This window comes from Gorilla gorilla, chromosome 4, assembly GCF_029281585.2.
Source record: "Gorilla gorilla gorilla isolate KB3781 chromosome 4, NHGRI_mGorGor1-v2.1_pri, whole genome shotgun sequence".
Classification (NCBI taxonomy): domain Eukaryota; kingdom Metazoa; phylum Chordata; class Mammalia; order Primates; family Hominidae; genus Gorilla; species Gorilla gorilla.
The window spans coordinates 10,620,514-10,642,984 of record NC_073228.2 but is presented as its reverse complement, the minus strand read 5'-3'; the positions used below and the strand labels follow the sequence as shown (position 1 = coordinate 10,642,984).

General features: G+C 58.8%; 1 protein-coding gene across 2 annotated transcripts; it reads right to left on the bottom strand.

The window, feature by feature from the left end:
* Positions 1-155: 155 nt before the first annotated feature.
* On the bottom strand, positions 156-19,367 carry LOC129533961 (transmembrane protein 105). Of its 2 annotated transcripts, XM_063706004.1 has the most exons (3): positions 19,057-19,367; positions 3,305-3,378; positions 156-2,816 (listed from the first exon to the last, which is right to left on the bottom strand). In XM_063706004.1, the coding sequence occupies exons 2-3, from the start codon at positions 3,357-3,359 to the stop codon at positions 2,548-2,550; spliced, it is 324 nt and encodes a 107-aa protein (XP_063562074.1). In that variant the 5' UTR covers positions 3,360-3,378; positions 19,057-19,367; the 3' UTR covers positions 156-2,547. The 2 variants fall into 2 exon arrangements, 1 of the variants encoding a protein (XP_063562074.1); XR_008680388.2 differs by lacking the exons at positions 156-2,816; positions 3,305-3,378 and adding an exon at positions 15,908-16,871.
* Positions 19,368-22,471: the final 3,104 nt, after the last annotated feature.

Sequence of the window (22,471 nt, the reverse complement as noted above, 5' to 3'; positions counted from 1 at the left end):
CTCGTCCCCGTCTCTGCCACGCCTGGTGTCATGAGGGTGAAACAGGCCCTGAGGGACGTTCGGACTGGCTTCTTGTGATGGCCGCCAGCATTAGCAGCGTTGTTACCGCTGCCTGGACACACACAGACGCCTCACAGAGCGATGCAACATGTGGGTGAAGTTTTCAGATAAAATCGGAGATTTAATAGAATTCCCGCAGGGGGTTGAGCTCCAAACCCAGGCCACACATGGCACACGCAGGGCCTGTCAGGGCTGGGGCTGATGACCAGGGTCAAGGGGATCCCAGGGCCCTCCAGCTCTCCCCCAGCTCCTGATGTGGAGGGGAGGGAACTCCCGCTCACCCCCAGAGAGAAGGGAGTCCACACACTGCATCTGAGCTGGCGGTGGGCAGGGTACCCACCTCGGTGAGCAGCCTGGGGTGGGCCTGGGGTCAGGCTGAGGTCCCGGTGACAAAGGCTGGGGAGGTGGATGCAGACAGCCTCCACTTTCACCATGGCCTCCTTCCTCTGAGGCCAGGCCTGGGATGCTTCTGCCCCACGGCTCCGGCCCACCTGCCAGGCCTGTCCGTCCTTCGATGAGGGCAGGGAGAGGTGGGGTGGCCACTGGCAAGTAGAGACTTCAAAAGTGCACGGTGGCCCTTCCACGCCCTTTGCTTCTTAGCCCCCAACCCTCTGCCAGGCTTTCTCCCTTTTTCCCACGCCCCGCACAGACAAGTATCCTGCTGTCAGCATCTCACAGGGGTGAGTGGCAGCCAGGAGCAGCAGCAGATGCCTGTGGGGAGATGAGACGCCCTCAGCTCCCAGGCCCCACTCCTGGGGAAAAACAGGGCCCCAGGAAGGTGCCCCAACCCTTCCTGGGGGCCCCAGCCCCAAACAGGGGGGTCTTGAAAGGGAACTCTTGTGTGGTGAGTGCCCCCTGAGGGCTGAGCCACAAGGTCACCTTGATTTCTCAGCAGACGGAGGCTGAGCTGGCTAGGGTTCCAGGCTGGGTGTGGGAGGGTCACCCCAGCAGGCGATGCCCAAGAGGTGTCCAGGCCTGGCTTTCCACGAGGAAGAACCAGTCCCCTGTGCCATCTGCAGGGCCTGCCACACAATCTGGGGACCCAGTGCAGGAGGAGAATTCCTGGCCCCTTGTTTAGGAGGCAGGAAAAGGGCCGGGCGCGGTGGCTCACACCTGTAATCCCAGTGCTTTGAGAGGCCGAGGCGGGTGTATCAGGAGTTTGAGATCAGCCTGGCCAACATGGTGAAACCCCGTCTCTACTAAAAATACAAAAATTAACCGGGTGTGGTGGTGCACTTCTGTAGTCCCAGCTACTCGGGAGGCTGAGAGAGGAGAATCGCTTGAACCTGGGAGTCGGAAGTTGCAGTAAGCCGAGATCGCGCCACTGCACTCCAGCCTGGGTGACAGAGCAAGACTCTGCCTCAAAAAACAACAACAACAAAACCCCGCAAGTTCAGAGGTAAAATGATTAAGAATTTCAGGACAGCCTTAGCCACAGGCCCCTCTGATTCCAGGCCCTGGGCAACTGCCCTCCTCACCACCCATGTAGCCGGTCCGTTTCTCGGTAAAGACTTTTCTAGAAGTGTCAGCTATGGGTCAAGGCTTGGGAGAGGGGCCAAGAGAAGACCTAGCGGATGGCAGGAAGAGGCACCTGCTGAGCTTTGGGAAGTTCCCTTACGGCTGATGTGGGGGCTTCCCTGCTGGGCGGCAGAGACCACATAGCTGTGCGGGTCCTTCTTCAGCCAAGAATCATGCATGGCTCCTGCCACTGTGTGGAACGGAACCCCGTGACCAGGAGTGGGGTCTCCTGGCAGGCAGCGCACCCCACGATGCCCCCCAGGAAGCCGAGTTTGTAACTCCTCCTGTCAAGGGAGCCCTGTGGTCAGGGCCAGGACCCTCCCTCTTCTTGAAGATGCCAGCAGAGCCCTGGCTTGCAAGAACTTGATGTGTGCGTTCGCCTGACCGGGAGTCAGGCGACTGGTGTGTCCTGGACACCTGCGAACCAGGCAGACGCTTCTTCACCGGGAGCTCCGGCCCCGGTGGGGCTAGGGCTGGGGCTGGGGCTGGCCTCCCACCTGTTTGGTAGCGGTAGTATCATCTCAGCCAGCACTCAAGTACGTGACAAAGTCATGCAGAGCTGGCAGGGGAGGCACAGGAAGACCCTATGGTCCCAGGTTCCCAGAATTCTGTTTGAGGGATATGGGGTCGCTCCTGGCAGAGGTGGGGGGCATGGGAAGCTGAGCTGTTTTCCCTCGAACGTCTGCTGAAAGTTTTCTGAACACTTCCATACCTCGTTATAAGATCAGAGCTTGCCAGCTGAAAATGAAGGACATTCACTATTTCAGGAGGTGGCCGGGGTGGCTGCTGAGGCCTCCGACCTCCCTCCTGCAGAGGCCACAGGCTGAGTGGGTCCCCACATTGGCCCTGTCTGGCCCTGTCTGCACCGGTGATCTGAGGACCCTGCCACCGTCAGGAGAGAACTCTGAGCCCGAGAAACCAAAGTTGACTTAAGAGGTGAAAAACACGATGAGGAGAAAGAGATGGCAGTCACCTCCTTCTAATCCTGGCACCCCGGCCCCACAGCCCCTTCATCCTCACCACCCCGCAGGCTGCCGGTGAGAGGGAGGAGGGAGCCAGGGGCGGCTCCTCTGCAAGAAAGCCAGACTGCCCCCAGGCAGGCCCTTCATGTCTTCGCCTTCTTATCTTCATGTCACAGAGGCAGCTGGGCTCAGCACAGTCCCCCCAAGGAGACCGAGGTGGGGACCCCTGGGGAGACGTCCTCGGGCCCTGCAGCAGGGTGGGGGGCCGGAGCCAGGCTGTGAACAAAGACCAGGTAAGGAGATAAATCAGCTGCCCGATCACATTTCCTGCCCTGAAAGCTCCTGTAAAACAGGAGAGAAAATTGACCTGTCAGGGGGATAGATGGGCCCAGATAGTGGCCGCCCACCCTGGGCCAGCTTCCCTCTACCCATCCCACCTGCACAGAGCGCCCCTGCCCGGCCTGGGCAACCCCAGAGGGAACCCAGGCCCAGGGAGAGGTGGCCCCCATCCAGGCCTCCTGTGGGGGCTCTGCTCCCAGCCCCCACCCTTTGCATGCCCCTGACAGACGAGGCCCAGCTGCTCAAGCCCATCAGGCTATAAAACGGATGGAGACCAGGGGTGGTGTCAGCAGACAGCTAGAGTACCTTTTAAAAAATGTAATCTCTTTTTATTTCCCTCCCCTGCCCTCCCTCCTCCCTCCAGACCATAACCTCCCCGCCACCCCTCCCCTCTTCCTGCGCAGCCCTGACCTTGGTGCACAGACCTTGGTGTGGGGCGGCCGGAGGCTTCAAGGACGCCCTCCTCACCTTGAGTAGCATCGGGCTCAGCCAAGCTAGCCTGTGGGGGCAGGGAGAGAGGGAAGCAGAGCTGATGTGGACAGGCTGTACCCCCTCCAAGGTGACCCCACCATCTGCAACTCCCCCAGCACCGGGGTGGCCTGGGAATGCCAGACGGGGCCCCTGCCTGAGGAACAGGATGGGAGGCCTCTGCAGTCGGCTCCTCCACATGACGGAGGGGCACCTCTGGCCTCCCGGGGCCGCACAGAGCCAGGCTGGCCTCCGGCTCAAATGTTCCTCACCCAATCCCGCCACAGAGCCTCCACTCTCTCTCAGCCCATCTTATGGCTGAGGCCAGGGAGGTCGGCAGGCTCGGGAGACTACCTGGTGTCCTGTTAGTGGACACCATGCAGGGCCTGGGACCCCAGCTCTGCCTGGTCCCCACGCCCAGGCCCTGCCAGCCCTATAGTACCACGTTAGAGCCCCAGCCTGCAGGGGCCATGCTGTGACGGCGGATCCTCAATCAGAGGGCTCCCAGCTGCCGCCAGTCAGAGGCATCAGGTTGCCTCAGGGAAGTCCCTTCTCCAATGCCTCTTTGGCCGCACAGGGAGCCCCTGTGTGTCCCCCGCCCCCCAGGGTCTCTGCTGGACAAGAGGCTGCAGCAGCCGACCGGGGCCAAATGCATCTTCTTCATCCTCCCTCAGGCTCAGCTGGGAAGGAAGGTGCTGAGAGGAGGGGAGGTGGCCTCTGAGCTCACTCAGGCCTCCCCAGCCACCCAACACTGCCTCCAGGTCCCGTGGGCTGCCCAGCTGGCCCCAGGGGACAGCTGAGTCCATCCACTGGCACACGCCGGAGTCTGACCAGTACCCAGGCCTGACCAGCCGGCCCTTCCCCTCCATCCCCTCCTGAACAATGGCTCTTTCAGCACATGGGCAAGAGGCCACTGGCCAGCAGGAGCAGGCAGATGACTGACAGGGCCAGAGGGAGTGGGAAAGAGGCTGGAGCTCCAGCCCAGGGGTGGCGGGCAGCCAGGGAGGGCAGTCACGTGCCATCCTTAGGGCTGGGGGCCGACAGAGGGTCCCTGAGGGTTGGGAGAGTAGGGAGGACCCAGGGCTTGGGGTGGTGACAAGGCACAGGTTGAGGAGCGTTGCGCAGGGCAGGGTTGGGTTGCACCCACGCTCTCCCCAGCACCTGGCAGCTCCCCCAGGCTGAGGCCTCTGGGGCCCCAGAGCTGCCCAGGTCTCCTCGGCTTCCCGGCCTCAGCCTCCCCTCACCCTGCCCTACCCTGCCCCGGGCATCACTCCCTCTCCTGGGACCTCCCAGACCTTCCTCTGGGTCCCACATGTGGCACGGACTCTCCTGCCCCAGGATCCTCCCCAGGCGTTGCCTGGAGTGAGGACTGTTCTAAGCAGCCTCGCCATCCACCTGGGAGCACAGGCTGGGGTCCAGAGCCTCCCCTGAGGGTCTGGTGCGGGGGACAGTAAGAGTTGAGGGTATATCCTTGTCTCTTACATGTGTGTGTACACATGTACACACACGTACTCACATGCATACATCATGCACGTGGTCTTTTCCCACCTGCCCCCATCAGTCTGCTGTCCCAGACCCTCACACTGGGGCTAAGGGTGTGCTTGGCTGCGAGGGGAAGGGGGGACTGTCTGGCAGCTGCATGGGCTCTGCCAGTCTGGGGCGCTGTGCGAGGGATGGAGGCTACAGGGGCTGGAGGACAGGCAAGTGGCAACGCGGAGCCATAGCCCTGCAGGAGCCGGCCGGAGGGGGTCCCTCTGCCTCGGCTGCCTTCTCCGTCCTCCCTCACTGCTGTTCCTACAGCCCCTGGCAGGGCCAGCGGCCTAGGGACCCTGAAGGGCAGCCCCGCAGGACTGGTCTGCACACTCTGCCCGGGGCAGCCCCACCCCCTGAGTCCTGTCCTGTGCAGTCCTCTTGCTGTGTGGGTGAGATGTCCCAGAAGGCAGAATGGGGCAGATTTGCTTTCTTCTGTTTTGTGGTTTAAGCTTCATCATGCCAGCCCTGGCTCCCTGGCCCTGAGCCCTGGAGGGGCCCTGGCTCCTGCCTCAGGGTCCCCCCAACCCCACTGCTCAGCCCAGTTGTGTACTCTCTGTTTGTCCATCGCCGTTGGGTTTATAGTCTCTGGCCGCTGACCCTGGCCAGGTGGCCCTTGGCATTCTGTCCAGGACACCTGTCTGAGGGTCCCCTCCACACCCCAGCCCTTCCTCCACCTCCACTCTGCCTGAAATCCATGATATTAACTGCTCAGTCCCGTGCAGCCCAGGTGCAGACTTATGTAGGGCAGGCCTGGGCTCCCCAGGGCCCAGCTGACAGGGAAAAGCAGGTTACAGTCACCACGCCTCAGGGCTGGGCACATTTATAGAAGCAGCCAGGAGCTGCACATGGACTCTGGGATTTCAAGGCCTCCCCGGCATGGGCAGGGTGATCCGCGCTTGAATAAGTGAGTCATGCCCAGTGTCACTTCGAAGCCCCGAGTTCCAGGGACTCACTCTATGCCTGCAAAGGGTCGTATGAAGAATAGGTATCAGGCCGGGCACCGTGGCTCACGCCTGTAATCCCAGCACTTTGGGAGGCTGAGGCAGGTGGATTACCTGAGGTCAAGAGTTCGAGACCAGCCTGGCCAACATGGTGAAACCCTGTCTCTACTAAAAATACAAAAATTAGCCAGGCATGGTGGTGGGCGCCTGTAGTCCCAGCTACTTGGGAGGCACAAGAATGGTTTGAACCCAGGAGGCGGAGGTTGCAGCGAGCTGAAACTGTGCTACTGCACTCCAGCCTGGGTGACAGAGTGAGACTCCGTCTCAAAAAAAAAGAAAAAAAAAAAGGATAGGCTTCAGACATACCCCTAGGTAGTCCCCCATTCTGATGTGTTTTCATACAACTTTATTTTTCCGTATCTCCAAAAAATTAAGTTTTCTAACTCTAATGGAACCAAGAGAAACTCATGAAGCCAGCAAGGTTAGGTGCCCACATGTGGACTGGCATATTCGGGGCCACCCGTCTGGGGGTGTGGATAGAGTAGGGAACCATCTGGAGATAAATATGTCATAGGGACTTAGGAGCTTGGGAACAACCAAGTCCCTTGCTGTCCCTGGCTGGGCCCTGGTCTTGCCACACCTGGGAGATCCCATGGCTCCTCTTCCTCTCGCCCCTCAGGACTGGCTTGCCGGAGCCTGCCCCCTGCACGGGCCCTCGTGGGGGCTCCCTGCCTGCCTACGCCTGACCCCCATCCCCCGAGTGGAGCCGGACAGGGCCGCCTGCAGCTCTGTCTTCCGAAACACACCTCTCTCTCCCACAAAATAATTTAATGCAATTTAATGCCTTGAAGTTGATGTAAAAATTACAGGCCTGTGCGGGTGGGGTGGGGTGGGGGCCTCGTAAGAAATCCTTTTGAAAATATAATTGAGTTAATGGAGCCATAACTATGTCTCATTTTGGGGGTAATTGGCCTGCTTTTTGTCACCCTGTCCATTTACATACTCCTGTTTTCTTTTTGCTATTGATTTTTTCTTTATAAAGTGGGCCACTTTACCGCAATTTTTAAAGCCCCGGTGATGAATAAAACCTCATCTTCCCACTCATTAAGACACAAGAATTAGCCGGGCTCGGGGCCCAGCCAGTCAATTTGTTTAACAATCCCAGGCTGGCCGTGTTTTGGTGGAGACCAGGGGCTGCCTGCCGCAAGAGGGGCTAGAGCCGCTGCCAGAAGGTGGCCCCAGGCAAGGGGTCCCCCTCAGGGGAGAAGTCTGCTGCCTCCGCCTGCCCCGGGACCTTGACCTTGGGACACCCCTCCCTCTCCCCATCTCCCTCCCTTGCTAAAGGCTTCAGCAGCCTTGGACCCTTCGGAGTTGGCCTTACTGTGGCTGTGATCCAGAGGCCCCACCCACCTGCCTTTCAATGCAGATCAAGGTCACACTTCCTATAGAAAATTTTTTTTTAATTATAAAATCCATGCACACACAAAGCAAATGAAGCCAATGGCACAATGAGATTTAAAGCAAAAAGTAGCAAACCCCTCCCCCCGCAGGCTCCAGAGAGACGTGTATGAATGCCTGGCTCCTTATTCCCCTCCCAGGCACCGTGCATGCGGAGAGGTCCATTCTACACGCATCAAATCCTCACACAATTCGAATCCTGCAGTACCTGCCACTCGCAACTTGGTGTTCAGTTTAATTTCATTTACTGTCACATGGACATCTTCCATAGTAGTACCGAGACCCACACGCCATTTGTCATGACTTTGTAGTATTTCTCTGCCTGGCCACACTATAGAGTATTTGGAGTCACCAGCTGCCTGAGGGCTCTAGAGGATTAAAGAGTTTCCCAGTGCCGGCCGGGCACGGGCCGGGCCGGGCACGGTGGCGGGCGCCTGCAGTCCCAGCTACTCGGGAGGCTGAGCCAGGAGAATGGCGTGAACCCGGGAGGCGGAGCTTGCAGTGAGCCGAGATCGCGCCACTGCACTCCAGCCTGGGCGACAGAGACTCCGTCTCAAAAAAAAAAAAAAAAAAAAAAGTTTCCCACGGCCTGGGGTTTTCAGTGCTAATACTGGGATCGCCCTGGGCAAACTGGGATGGTTGACAGCTTATATGTATTTGGCCGGTCGTACTGTTGGACATTTAGGTTGCTTCTAATTTTTCAACATAACAAAATGTCACTGCAAAGCACACCTCTGTTCATGTAGCTTTGTGACCTTATGCAAGTATATCTGGAAGATAAAATTCCTAGAAGAACAAATTACCAGGTGAAAGCTACGCAGATTTCAAATTGTGATTGATGTTGCCAAATGGCCCAGCAAACGTGTGCCAATGTGCACATCCCTCCTGCCCAGGGATGAGAACCTGCCTGTTTCCCTGCATCTATGGCAAAGCAGGATATTGTAAGTCATTTTGATCCTTGTCATCTGATAGGTGACAAATAGAATCTTGGATTTTAATTTTAATCAGCTTTATTGAGATATACTTTATTTTTTAATTTTTAAATTTATTTTTATTTTTATTTTTTGACACGGAGTCTCGCTCTGTCACCCAGGCTGGAGTGCAATGGCGCAACCTCAGCTCACTGCAACCTTTGCCTCCTGCGTTCAAGCAATTCTCCCTGCCTCAGCCTCCTGAGTAGCTGGGATTACAAGTGCCTACCACCATGCCCAGCTAATTTGTTGTATTTTTAGTAGAGATGGGGTTTTGCCATGTTGGCCAGGCTGATCTCCAACTCCTGACCTCAGGTAATCCACCCACCCCAGGCTCCAAAAGTGCTGGATGACAGGCGTGAGCCACTGTGCCCAGCCAAGATGACACTTTAGATACAAGAAAATGCATCCATTTTAAGTGTACAGTTGGATGAGTTTTGACGAATGTTTACATTTGTAGAACCACCACCACAATCAAAACACAGAACACTAGCTACTTGGGAGGCTGAGCAGGGAGACTCACTTGAGACCAGGAGTTTGAGGCTGCAGTGAGCTGTGATCGCACCATTGCACTCCAGCCTGGGTGACGGAGCAAGATCCCACCTCTAAAAAAAAAAAAAAAAAAAAAGACACAGAACATACCCAGCACCTCAGAAACTCAGAAAGTTCCTCCAGGCTCCTTTTCAATCTCCTACCGAGTTTCAGTCCCAGGCAACCATGGGTCTACTTTCTGTCACTATAGGTTCGTTTTGCCCTTTCTAGAATTTCATAGAAATGGAGTCAGGCAGCACACTCTGGCTTCATTGGCTCAGCACTGCGATTTGAGATTCATCCATGCCGTTTCATGTACCGACAGTTCTACCTCCCAGCTGCCAAGCAGCCCCCACAGTCTGGGTGCCCCGCGTGTGGCAGCCCCCACAGTCTGGGAGCCCCGCGTGTGGCAGCCCCCGCAGTCTGGGAGCCCCGCGTGTGGCAGCCCCCGCAGTCTGGGTGCCCCGCGTGTGGCAGCCCCCGCAGTCTGGGAGCCCCGCGTGTGGCAGCCCCCGCAGTCTGGGTGCCCCGCGTGTGGCAGCCCCCGCAGTCTGGGTGCCCCGCGTGTGGTAGCCCCCGCAGTCTGGGTGCCCCGCATGTGCACCCCTCACCTGCTGGTGGGCGTTTGGCTTGTTTCTTCCAGTTCATAACATAGAGCTGTTATGAACACTTGTGTATAAGGCCTTGTGTGAATCGTGTTTTCACTTTGGGGTAAACACCCAGGAGTGGAGTGGCTGGGTCACACGGTAGGTGGATGTTTAATTTTTTCTCTCACTGCCAAACTGCCTTCCAAAGTGGTTGCACCATTTACGTTCCCACCACAGCATGAGAGTTCCAGTTCCTCCACATCCTCACTAGCACCCAACAGTGTCTGCCCTACTGATGTTAGTTACACTGGAAGGGGTGCGGTGGTATCTCACTATGATTCTAATTTGCATTTCCCTGATCAGTGTGTTGTGTTTTGACATTTGCTAAGAGTGATCTCTTTTGGCAGGGTGCGTTGGCTCACACCTGTAATTCCAGCTCTTTGGGAGGCCGAGGTGGGCGGATCACCTGAGGTCAGGAGTTTGAGACCAGCCTGACCAACATGGTGAAACCCCATCTCAACTAACAATACAAAAAAGTTAGCTGGGCGTGGTGGCATGCACCTGTAATCCCAGCTACTCAGGAGGCTGAGGCAGGAGAATCCCTTGAACCCGGGAGGTGGAGGTTGCTGTGAGCCGAGATCGCACCATTGCACTCCAGCCTGGGCGACAGAGCAAGACTCTGTCTCAAAAAATAAAGATAAAATAAAGGATGATGTCTTTATCATGCAGAAATGTCAAACATTTTGTGTAATACACTTATTTCTGGTTATGGCTTTTGGGTTTCATCAGTTTCCTTTAGTACCCCAGTGACGGCCAGGCGCGGTGGCTCACGCCTGTAATCCCAGCACTTTGGGAGGCCGAGGCAGGCGGATCACGAGGTCAGGAGATGGAGACCATCCTGGCTAACACGGTGAAACGTCGTCTCTACTAAAAATACAAAAAAAAAAATTAGCCGGACGTGGTGGCGGGTGCCTGTAGTCCCAGCTACTCAAGAGGCTGAGGCAGGAGAATGGCGTGAACCCAAGAGGCGGAGCTTTCAGTGAGCCGAGATCTTGCCACTGCACTCCAGCCTGGGTGACAGAGGGAGACTCCGTCTCAGAAAAAAAAAAAAAAAAAAACCCCAGTAACAATGGCTTAAGTCCCCCATTTACTTTTAGGAGTTTCCAGTGCGATGGAGCCAGTGCCCAGGCTCATGACCTCCACCCCAGCTTTCTTCACTCTGGCCACATGGCTTGTCTTCAGAGCTTTGTGGAAAGCTGTGCAGACAGACACCTCTGTCCACCTGGGGCACCGATGCCATGCCAGGGCCTGTCCTGCAGCTACTGGGGTCACAGCCCTCCAGGAGTCTGGGCAGAAGACAGTGTTTATGCTGCACCTGAAACTGCTTTGCCTGTTTCTCACTCACAGAGCTCTGCTCCGGTCAAAAGCTCTGGAACCCAGGGCATGAGCCCACATGCAGGAAGCTAGGGCCCAAAGGGGAGAGAGCTGGCTGCGGGGAGAGGCCAAGGCCGCCCAGCAGGGAGACAGAGCCACGTCTCACCCTGACCAGTGAGCCCAAGCTACTTGTCCCACCGGGGCTCAGGGGATCCCATTCGTTGTCCTTCTTCCTGGGTGCAGGGCTGCCTTTCCCAGCACTCCCTGTGGCCCGGTGCCTAAGTTATGGACAACGGATTGCAAACCAGTGTGGTGGGAAAGGGGACCACAGGAGCCATTTTGGAGGCTGCTTGAGCACCCGGCCAGCCTGGACCCCCAGGAACTGACAAAGGTGAGGGAAGGGCACCAGCAAAGCCAGGACACCATGGGCTTCTTGGAAATGATTTGGTATTTGATGGTTCCAAACAGCATCAAAATAATCAATGTGGGAGCAGCTCAGACCTGTGCCGAGGGGGTGGGCACCAGTCGGCACTCCCCACCACCCTTGCTGGGACCTCTCCCCGCAGCCTGGCTCCCGGTGCCCACCTGCCTTCTGGAGGCCCCAGTCCCGCCTCGCTTCTGCCCGTCGCTCTCACCACAACCCTCCCCGCCCCGGTGTCTCACTCATGCCTCACACCTGGACTCTCCAGTGGGGCACACCTCAGAGGGTCTCACGTGGGAAGCCCCATGGCGGGCCCAGCCGGGTTCAGCACGTGGGCCTCCTGGGAGCCGCTCCACACCTGCACTTCTCAGGGGCGCCCGCTTTGGGTCCTGCTGTGGGTCTGCAGACCACACTTTGAGAGCAGGCTCCCCGGGTGGTGGCTGACGCCTGTCACCTGTGGCCCCGCTTAACCCACCCTTCGCCGGCACTGAGTCCCCCGCACAGACCGCGGGATCCAACCCCCACTATGCACTTGGGGTGACAGGAGCAGGTCAGGGGCCCTGCAGCAGCTGCTGCCACCGGCCCCTCCACCTCATCCTAGCTGCCCATGGAGGGACTCCCCCAAATCCGGCCCTGACCCAGCCCCTGACCCTGACCCCTATCCTCACCCCCATCCCCATCCCCACTGGATGCCCCAAAGATCACAGCGCCCTCTGCTGACACCGGAGTCCCAATGCTGAGAAGGCTGATTGGCCCAGCTCTGTCAAACCCAGTCACGTGATCAGAGCAGGGCCTCCTCTGATTGGCCATCCTGTGGGCACTGTGAGTGGCAGCCTGCCAGGCCTTGCTTTTGGGTGGGAGCCGGGTTCCTTCAGCCCCTGCACGCTAGGTGCAAGCCCCGACTCCTGCTTCAAGGGATTCTGGGTGGCGCTGGTGCCCGGGCCTCGGGGGAGCCCTGGACCGAGCCCTCGGTGGTTGAGCTGGGCCCAGAACACCTGGCCTTGGCTGTCCCTTCTCACTCTGGGGTCACCGGGTCAGGCTCTCCCTCCTACAGGATGCAGTGGACGCAGAGGGGGCTGTTGGCTGAGGAGGGGGTACTTGAGGGACTCTTCCTTGGGGGTAGAGACAGAGACGTGCTGAGACTGTCTTGGGGGTCGTCCGTCCTCAAAATCCTACATGGGCCCCCCAGGTCGCCCCCTCCCCACCTGCCCTGGGAAATCTCCCAGCAGCTGTTTTCTGGAACAACTGACGGCTGAGGTCAGCTGGAGGTCAGAAGGAGGGTTTGGAGCCCGGGTAGGGGTGAGGATGGGGAGGCCCCAGGAGGGGTGGGGGTGGCCCGGCCATCCGGGAGCCACAAAGGGCAGAGAGAGTGCAGCGCCACGGCCAGCAGCCAACGGGGCCGCCAGCAATGTGGTTTCAATCTAATTGTCCCAAAATATTGTTACAACACAAACCACGTGCCATCCACTCACCTGCAACTAATCAGCAGCAAAGCTACCGAATAAATCGGTTCCACACCCTGGGGCCGGGCAGCCCAGCATGTGAACCCGGGTGCACGGGCTCGGACGGAGGCCAGGCGGCTTTCTGCCGGGGCCTGTTTCCTGTTGGGGCAAGAATTGTCAGGACAAGTGTGGGTACGACAGGGGGCTCCTCCTCTCTTTGTGACGCCCCACTTCACGCTGGAGGCAGAGCCAGAAGGAACAGTTCCTCATGTCACAGCTGGCCCAGGCCCGAGAGGGTCAGCCAGGGAGTGGGGGGCCGTGCTGGGGGTCTGCCCAGGGTCTGACTGTCCAGGGTCTGACAGCCCAGGGAGTCCTCAGTGTCCTCTCTCCACCCTGATCATTCTGTCCTGAGATGGTGACCCTGAGGGTCTTCACCCGTGCAGGAACATTTGCACGTCCACCCGCAGTGACAGTAAGACCAGCTTCAAGGCCACCGAGGCCTTTGGTGATTACGATTTGAGTGATTCCTCCAACACTCAGAAGAGCTAAGGAGGAAATGGAAGCTGACTGAAGGCCCTGGAGCCTGGACCCCAGGCCTGGTGCTGGCAGGTGGGGCCTCCCACACTCGGGTCCCTGCCCGGCAGCCTGTACACCCAAGCCCAGCCGGGGTGGAAACAGGCCCTCCTCAGGGAGCCGGCAGCCGGGCCCAGGCCTCCAGGGACAGCAGACATTCCACCAGTAAGTGCGGGGGCAGCAGGCAGCCCTGACTTCTCCCGGAGCCTGGGGGCCCCCATGGCGGCCTTTCAGCTTGGCCTTGCGGGTAAATGGGGTGCCCACGAGCAGGAAAGATGGCATAACACTGGTTCCACACCCACATGGGCTTCACATATGGTCACAAATAAATTCCTTGTGAGTTTGAGGATGGCCCAGCATCTCCCAGCATCCCCCAGAAGGAAGGGGCCTCATCAGCTGAGGTTGCAAGCGTGTGCTGGTGCCTACAACCTCAGCACAGTCGGGGGCGTGTCGGTGGCCGCCGCTGTGGAGGGGAAGCCAGTCCCAGGCTTTGGAGGGTGCACAGGCCCCTGCCGCCCTTCCCTACCTGGTGCCCGGGCCACCTGTTTAGTGAGTCTCTCTGAAGTCCCAGCACCCACTGGCCACTCAGCAGTGGTGACTCGAGTTCCCACACCTGTGCCTGGTCCTGCAGCAGTGGTGCGGAGAGTGATCTGTGAGTGCCCTGAGGCTGCCGTGACAAGTGGCCACCAACCCAGTAGCTTCAAGCAGCAGACCTTTATTGCCTCACAGGGCCGCAGGCAGAAGCCCACAGTCAGGATGGCACATAGCTGGTTCCTTCTGGAGGCTCGGAGGGAGATCCGCTCCTGACTGTCTCAGCTCCTGGGGGCGGCTGGTAGTTCTTGGTGATCACTGGCTTGCGGCGGCGTCACTCTGACCTCTGCTGTCCTCGAGAGACCTTCCTCCCTGATGTCTCTCCCCTCTCTTCTGAGGACACATGTCATTGGATTTAGGGCCTACAGTAATCCAGGATGATCTCAACTCGAGATCCTTAAGTGAGTATCAGAGATGTGAAGCAGCCTGCCCCAAGGAGGCTTAGCTGGGAAACAGCCGAAGAGTAAAACCTGAAAGGCCACAACAGGTGCCTCATGACAGCGGTCAGGTGCTTTGCGGCATGGCCAGGGACCTGTGCTCCAACCAGGAGCCGCCACAGTCTGAGACTCCCCTCTACAGTGGCCGGCCATGGTGCCCACCCGACTGTGCAGAGGTGGTAGGCACCAGGCACACCCCTGCAACCTCGGCTGATAAGGCCCCTGCCTTCTGGGGGACCCTGAGATGCTGGGGAGACTGGAGACTCTGGGCCATCCCCAAACCACTGCTGTCACTTGAGGCTTAGCATCGCAATGCCTGGGCATCCCTGAGTGCCACCGTGAGCCTGTGTGTCTCGTGACACGTGTGCAGATGTTATTCCCGGCACAGATACTGAAGGGCAACGCGTGCACTCAGCAGCCAGGAGGGTTGCAGGGCCAGTGGTGAGAGGACCAGGTTCTGGCTCAGGCTCACACTCTGAGGCCCCCAAAACCCAAACCACGAACCAGGCAAGGCTTCATTCTCAGCCACAGGGGAGGCCACGCCCACTGGCACCTGCCCGAGGCCGGGGTCCACCTCCAACAGGTTTCTGGAGGTGGGAAAAAGTGGAAGATGCAGGCCAGAGGAAGGATGCTGCCTGACCGACCACAGCCAGCTCTGCCTAGCAGCCCCGAGAGCAGGCAGAGGAGGGAGCAGGAAGAGGCCACAGCTGATCCCAGCCTTCCTGGCCCTGACGATTTCACCTTCGCCACCTAACCTTTGAATGAGAAGCAACGTGGGCCAGGCACCATGGCTCCTGCCTGTAATCCCAGTGCTTTGGGAGGCTGAGGTGCGAAGATTGCTTGAGCCCAGGAGTTTGAGACCAGCCTGGGCAACACAGCAAGACTCCCATCTCCACTAAAAATAAAAACATTAGCTATGTGTGGTGACACATGCCTGTGGTCCCAGCTACTTGGGAGGCTGAGATGGGAGGATCACTTGAGCCTGGCAGTTTGAGGCTGCAGTGAGCCACGACTGTGCCATTGCACTCCAGCTTGAGCAACAGAGCATGACTCTGTCTTTTAAAAAGAAAAAAGGCAAAGTAGAGAGTCATTGCCTGTTATCCCTGCTGCCAACGGGTCTGGCCCTCAGAAGGGATGGGTTGCCAGACGACGCAGGTGGGCCCCGCCTGGCCTTGCACAGGGTCCCCCCTCCTTTTTTTTTTTTTTTTTTTTTGAGACGGAGTCTCACTCTGTCACCCAGGCTAGAGTGCAGTGGTGTGATCTCGGCTCATTGCAACCTCTGCCTCCCGGGTTCAAGCGATTCTCCTGCCTCAGCCTCCCGAGTAGCTGGGTGCACAGGCATGCACCACCACACCCAGCTAATTTTTGTATTTTTAGTAGATACAAGCCTCAGGCTTCAGGCCTCTAGAACCACAAGAAAACGAATTTCTGTTGTGGTTTCTTTGTTTTTTTGGAGACAGAGTCTCACTCTATCACCCAGGCTGGAGTGCAATGGTGCAATCTCGGCTCACCACAACTTCTGCTTCCCAGGTTCAAGCGATTCTCCTGCCTCAGCCTCCCAAGCAGCTGGGATTACAGGCATGCGCCACCACGCCCAGCTAATTTTTTGTATTTCTAGTAGAGGCGGGGTTTCACCATGTTGGTGAAACTGGTCTCGAACTCCTGACCTCAGGTGATCCACCTGCCTCAGCCTCCCAAAGTGCTGGGATTATAGGCGTGAGCCACCTCGCCTGGCCCCAACGGAACCATCTTCAATGTATAATTCAATGGCATCAAGTCCATTCACGATATTGTGCAACTGTCACCTCTATTAATAGTTCCAGAACATTTCATCATCCCAAACAGAAACTCTGTACTCATTAAGCAATATCCCTCCCACCCTCTGCCCCCCCGCCAGTCCCTGGTGACCCCAAATCTTCTGTCTGTCTTTGTGAATGGCCTGTTCTAGACGTTGCACAGAAGTGGAAGCACACACCGCGTCCCTTTCTGTCTGGAATTCCTCACTTAGCATAACGTCCCTGAGGTCCATCCACGCAGTAGCGGGTGTCAGATTTCCTTCCTTTTCCAGGCTGAACCCTGTTCCCCATGTGGCTAGACCACAACTTGTGTGTCTGTCCACTCATGGGTCGACGGCACTTGGGTGCTTCCACCTCCTGCTGGCCATGACCAGGGCTGCTGTGGACTCTGGCGCTCTCGTGTCTGCACCAGCTGCTGCCTTCAGTTCTCTGGGGTCTGTAGCCGGAGTGGCATCGTTGAGTCACGTGGGAATCCTGTGCTCTGCTTTTTTTCTTGTCTTTTTTTTTTTTTCTTTTCTTCTTTTCTTGAGACAGAGTCTTGCTCTCTCGCCCAGGCTGGAGTGCAGTGGCGTGATCTTGGCTCCCTGCAACCTCCACCTCCCGGGTTCAAGCGATTCTCCTGCCTCAGCCTGCCGAGTAGCTGGGATTACAGGTGTTCACCACCACGCCTGGCTAACTTTTGTCTTTTTAGTAGAGATGGGGTTTCACCATGTTGGCCAGGCTGGTCTCAAACTTCTGACCTCAGGTGATCCGCCCACCTTGACCTCCCAAAGTGCTGGCGTTACAGGCGTGAGCCACCACACTCGGCCTATGCTCCACTTTTTGAGAGGCCATCAAACCCCACTTGCTTTTTCAATCCAGATTTTAACCTTTGAGGGAAAAGAAAGATTTTTGTATCTATTCCTGGGCTGGGGTAGGGGGGCTGTTGGGTGAGGAACACCCAGGAACGGCTCAGGTGGGAGGGGTGGCCTCTAAGACCACATGGCCTGGACACAGCCTGGCAGGCAGACCGAAGCAGCCGGGGCTGCCTGGAGGGCCTCAGTTCTGCTCCTCCCCAGCTGCAGGATCTGAGCAGGAGGCCTCCTCACTCTGCGCCTCAGTTTCCTCATCTTTATCTGGGGACGGAGCAGCCTCTACCTCTCAGAGCTAGTTGCGATCATGGTGGCAGCTGAGGCCCAGCCCTGGTATGCAGTGAGGGTTCAACTGAGCCAGCCCCCACTCGCCACAGGCTTGCCTGGGGAAGACAGGCGCATCAGCCCCCGGGTCCATTTCGCAGCGGGGCTGATCCCAGCCCACCCTCACCCGCCCGGGAGCCTCCACCCTTCACCCCATGCATCTTCTCCCCTGAATCACCCCCAGGGTCTCCAGGGCAGGAGCAGGGCTGGCAAGGGCAGGGCTCACAGCCCCATAGGGAGGACACAGTGCCTACAAGAGGGACTGGGCAAGAGGTGGACAGGCAGGGGGTGGGGGCATTCTGTGTGCCCCAGAGCCTGAGTTCGCAGGCTCTCAGCAGCCCGTGCTGGGCAGCAGTGTGGGCGTCTCTCCCGCAGGGCACCCTCTGCACTTTCCTGCAGACCTGCAGCAGCCCTTTCCTGATGGACACCTGGCTCCGGGCCCAGGGTGGGGACGGGGCCTCGCGTGTCTCCCCCTTGATTTGTAAGAGTCCACAAATGGCCACACTGAGCACCCCTGGGAGCCAAGGCAGCTTAAGGACAAGGTGTGTATGAGGACGGCGAGGCCCAGGGAGGAGAGGCTAGCCCAGGGCTACCCGGGTCCATGGAGTAGGGGCAGGGGACTTGAAAATGAGCCCCCAAGGGGCTCTGATGGGGGCAATTCCAGGAGAGGCGTGGGCAGGTGTGGGGCTGGAGAGAGGCCTGTCCTTTTTCCCTTGCCCTGCACACTGTCTGCAGGGTGGCAGACCCAGGCTGCCTGGCGAGGCTGCTTCTGGAGGCCTGAGGAAGGCTGGGCTGAGGACTCCGCCTCTCCTCAAAGCCACAGCCTCCCTGCTCTGGGGCTGCATGTTGGGAAAATCCCTGCCTGGGTTACCCCAGCTGGGGACTCAGGCTCTCTTTGGACCCTACAGGAAGGGCTGGCCAGCCCCCAGGCCAGAAGGGCCGGCCGTGACCCACAGATGGCCCCAACACACTGTAAAACACGCATGATTTATTTTAGTGTGTGTTAGAAAAATAAAGCCAACACATCAAGCCTGCAATTTCACAGATACTAACACTTCGGACCAGGAAAAAATAAGGCCATGACATGGCACAGCGCTGTGGAGCGAGCGAGATCTGAGATGCATAGGCCTGGACGGCTGAGGCTTGGAAACCCCTCCCCTCCCCAACCTTTCCCACCATGCAGGGGCCCAGCAGGCCCTCAGCCCACTCACCCCGCCAGAGGAGGGAGGAGGGTCCGGGCCAGGTGGGAGCTTCTCCCCGGAGGCCTGAGGCAGCTTCCCTCCTCTCCCAGGAAGGGGCTGGCCCAGGCCCAGCTAGGATGCTCCCAGCCCAGCTCCAACCGCCGGTCTTTCCCGTTTGTCAGGCAGGCCCGCAGGCTGGGCTGGTGACTCATGACTGGCTGGGCCATCTGCCCTGCACCCCTGCCCCGGGCGAAGTGAGAAACCTGACCGGGCTCCAGCACAGACAGGAAACCCCACCCCAGGGCCTGCAGTGGGACAGGTGTGGCCGCCCTGCACCCCCACACAGGCCTCGGGGAGGGTGTCTGAGGCCGGCCTGGCCCTCTCTGCAGCACTGAAACACCAGCTGCCTCTCCCCAGCCCGGAACTGGGGATCCAGTGTCCTCCGCACTGACCCCAGGCTCTGCTCTCCCTGGGAAGCACCCGCTTTGACAGTGGGGCCAAGGCCTGGGGTTCCCACCCTCCTCTGCCCAGTGGACTTTGCGGCCCCAGGCAGGTGGCATCAGCTCTCTGGGCCTAAGCTTCTCATCTCTGCAGGGTTCATCAGCTCAACAAGCATTTGTGGGTTCCTGAGACCTGAAGGCTCCACTCCCCCACCTAAGCACACAACAGCCCAGGCACCACCCACATCTCCCTCTTACCTGGAGCAGAGGGGCGGGTGTTCGGAGCCTTGGGGCCCAGGGTCATTCGCACTGGAGGGGGCCAGGAACGCTCCCAGGAGTGTGGCAGTCCCTTCCTAGGGGGCCCCTCCTGGAGCAGCTGCCTTGAGAGCCCAGCCTACAGCAGAGCCTGGTGGGGTGGCCGGGCCACTGCTACCTGGCTTCACTGCTTTCTTCCGCCATTCCTCCCAGGCTACCCAGGAGGACGGGAGGGGCGGGGTACTGGCAGCAGCAAGAGAGAACCCGCCCAGGAGGGCCCAGCACGGGAACTCCAGCCTCCAGAGCCAGCAGAGCCACGGGAACTCCTCCTCACAGAGGAGGCGCTGTTGGAGGGCCAGGAGCAAACTCCCAGCAGAGCAAAATGCAGAGGTGACCAGCCCAGGGCACACCAGCCACTGAAAAACCCAACAGTGGGGGCTGCCGTGGGGATCCAGGGTTGGGGGACTCTCAGACGGCCCCCCAGGCTCGTCCCCATGCGTATTCTTTGAGCCGATGGGGACGCAGTGTTCACAGTCCTGACAGGAGGCAGGCGTGACCTCGGTCGGGGAGTGGACTTGGCCCTCTCCACACCCCCAGGGCAGAAAGCCCTGTTCAGAGGTACCAGGGAGCAGGCACAGGCCAGCATCCGAATTTGTAACAAGCATCCGGGACTCCACATGACGCAGGTCTGAGAATCAATCCCGGGTTCCAGCCCAGCCATCATTTTCAGAGAATACGGGCCCTGTCCCCAGCCGCCAGCCATTGCCAATGGCTGCCCGGAGGAAGGGAGGAAGGGGTGCCCCCAGCTTGTGGAACCAACAAGGGCTTGCTGGTGGGGCATGCCCAGGGGCAGACGCTAAGGAAGGAGAGGAGGGGGCGGGGGCTCCGGCCAGGGAAGCCGTGTCCTCTGCACCAGGCAGAACAGGGGGCTGGGCCGCCCTCAGCCTGGATCTGGCCAGGGCTGGGATGCGAGCTCAGGGAACAGGGCCCAGCCCTCACCTGCTTGGTTTGTCTCTTGCCAGGGGAAGGGGCTCAGGAAGGTTTCTGAGCTGCCCCATGCCCCTGCCTGGAGTTCCTGACCCTCGGGGGAAGCTGAGGCTACAGAGAGCACGAAGTGCAAAAGGCCTGGTGGTTGGACCCAGAGCCCCTGTCCCTGGGTCCCCGCTCCTCCCCACCACCCCGTCCCAGCTCTCCCACGCTCCCACGAGGCCACATCATCTTCTGCTCCTGCTGAGTTCCCCTTCACGCATTTGAAAAGCAAATTACAGGAGGGAGAAGGCAAACCCCGGGTGAACGGGGGCCTCCTGGGACTCCTTGGACCCCCAGGAGAGCCTGGGAGGGCTTCTATGGGCCAACTGGGATCTCAGGGGCAAAATAGGGGCCCCTAGCCCACAGCGGAGGGTGACTCTAATCAGCAGAGATCGCCCAGCATGCCTTATCCTCAGCAGCACAGGACCACCTGTGGGGCAGGGGGAGGGGGCCTGGCCAGCTGGGTCGGCCGCCCCCGGCAAAGCCAGGGGACGCCAGGAGCGGGGCTGTGTGGTGCAGAGCGGCTGTGTCCCAGGGGAGGGGGGTCTGTCTCCGCTCCTCCCAGCTGCAGGCCCTGGGCAGCCGCAACCTCTCAGAGCCTGCCTGCCCCTCTCCTGAGGTCTGGATTTTGCCAGCACAGAGCAGGGACGTCAGCAATATGCCCAGCCTGGCGCAGGCCCAGGGCAGGCCCTCTATCCGCAGGGCATCCTCTGGCTCTGGTCTACAAGTTCTGTGACGATGTGGCTGGCACCAGGGTCTGAGGGCTTTGATGCTGAGGAACGTCCTTGCGCCTCTGCAGTAGATGTGAAAGTCTGTGGAGCCCGGGGACCTGGAGCAGGTGGCCTGGGTGGGGCTGCTGCCTTCTGGGCCAGGACCAGATTCCACTCCCTGGCTGGACAGCCCTGGGCACAGCGTTTAAACACCCAACACTTCAACTCTGCTCTGTGAAACGGGGATGATTCTAACAGTGCTGGATCACGGCATGGTTGGGAGGCTTGGGTGAGGTCATGTAGCCTTGGGGGGCACTGGAGCGGCAGGTGTGGTTTTGGGGACCTGCCACGGGCCACAGCCCTGGACCAAGCCGGACCATCGGGACTCTTTTCCTGGAATTTGAATGCTGAGCCGAGGGACACTGGGCTTGTGCTGGGGCCACTCCCGAGCCGCTGCTGTTGGGGCCTGAACAGTGCCTTCCCCCTGCCCTCCCTGCTGCAAGCTCCAACCAAATACCTGCTCCCGGCTTCAGTTAGTCAGAGTCCACTTCTGGCACCTGCAGTCAAATTTATTGATTGATTGATTTGAGAGAGTCTTGCTCTGTTGCCCAGGCTGCAGGGCAGTGGTGAGAATAAGGCTCACTGCAGCTTCGACCTCCTGGACTCAAGCGATCCTCGGCCTGCCAAGTAGCTGGGTCTACAGGCACACACCACCACGCCTGGCTAATTTTTGTGTTTTTTGCAGAGATGGCGTCTCACTATGTTGTCCAGCCTGGGCTCAAGCAATCCTCCTGCCTTGGCTTCCCGAAGTGCTAGAATTACAGGCATGAACCACCATGCCAGCCGAAAGTGTCTCTGCACATCTGCACAAATAAAATGTATTTCTGTACGTACACTGATTTGTACCCAGAAGCCCTTTTAAAAAATATTGTGTCACATTGGCTTCCTCTCTTACTTCTTGCTCCCCCTTTACGTAAAACTGCTGAATCTTTTTGAGTGTCAGTTGCAGACACCTTGATACTTCACCCTGAATACTGTAGCATCAAATGTCTAAGAACACCTGCCTGCCTCCAGCAGCACGCCTGGGGAAATGCAGTGCCACACAGAACGATGCAAGGCCCCGTGGCCCCGCCTGCTGTGTGTAAACTTCCCAGTCAGCTCCACGACCCGCCAGAGCAGTCCCACCCCAAGCCTCGTTCAGGATCCTATCCAGGGTCTCCCGTTAGCCTCCTCTCATCTATAACACGCACCGCACCCTTTTGCCTTTTTAAAAACATTGCCCTTTTCTGAGCATCCGGAGTGGCGATTCCGAGAATGCCTCCGGATCCGACTCCCCTGTGCTCAGTGCAGGTCAAGCGTCCCAGGCAGGAGCATCACTTGGGGCTGCTGAGCCACCCGAGGGAAGGCAAGCCTGGGAGAGGCAGTCCCGCAGCCGTTGTCCTGCCACTCGGGGGCCTCTGATGGCCTCTCCTCTGGTGCCATCTCCCACCCCAGAGCTGGACAGCAGGCCTGGGGAGTGGCCTCTCAGATCTGTCCCTTGGTGGTCTTGGGGCTCCTACGGGGGCACCTTCCTCTTGTTTCTCCCCTAAGCAGGCAGGGGGTGGCTGGCAGAGAGCAGAGGGGACCCCGGATGGCTAGAAGCGAGGGGGCAGTGCAGAGAGAGCACAGCTTGAGATGGA

Coding starts and splice junctions, on each gene's coding strand:
- LOC129533961 (XM_063706004.1), bottom strand. CDS start 3,359: ATGCTACTCAAGGTGAGGAGGGCGTCCTTGAAGCCTCCGGCCGCCCCA. Junction 2,817..3,304: donor TCCGGCCGCCCCACACCAAG/GTCTGTGCACCA, acceptor CTTTGTTCACAG/CCTGGCTCCGGCCCCCCACC.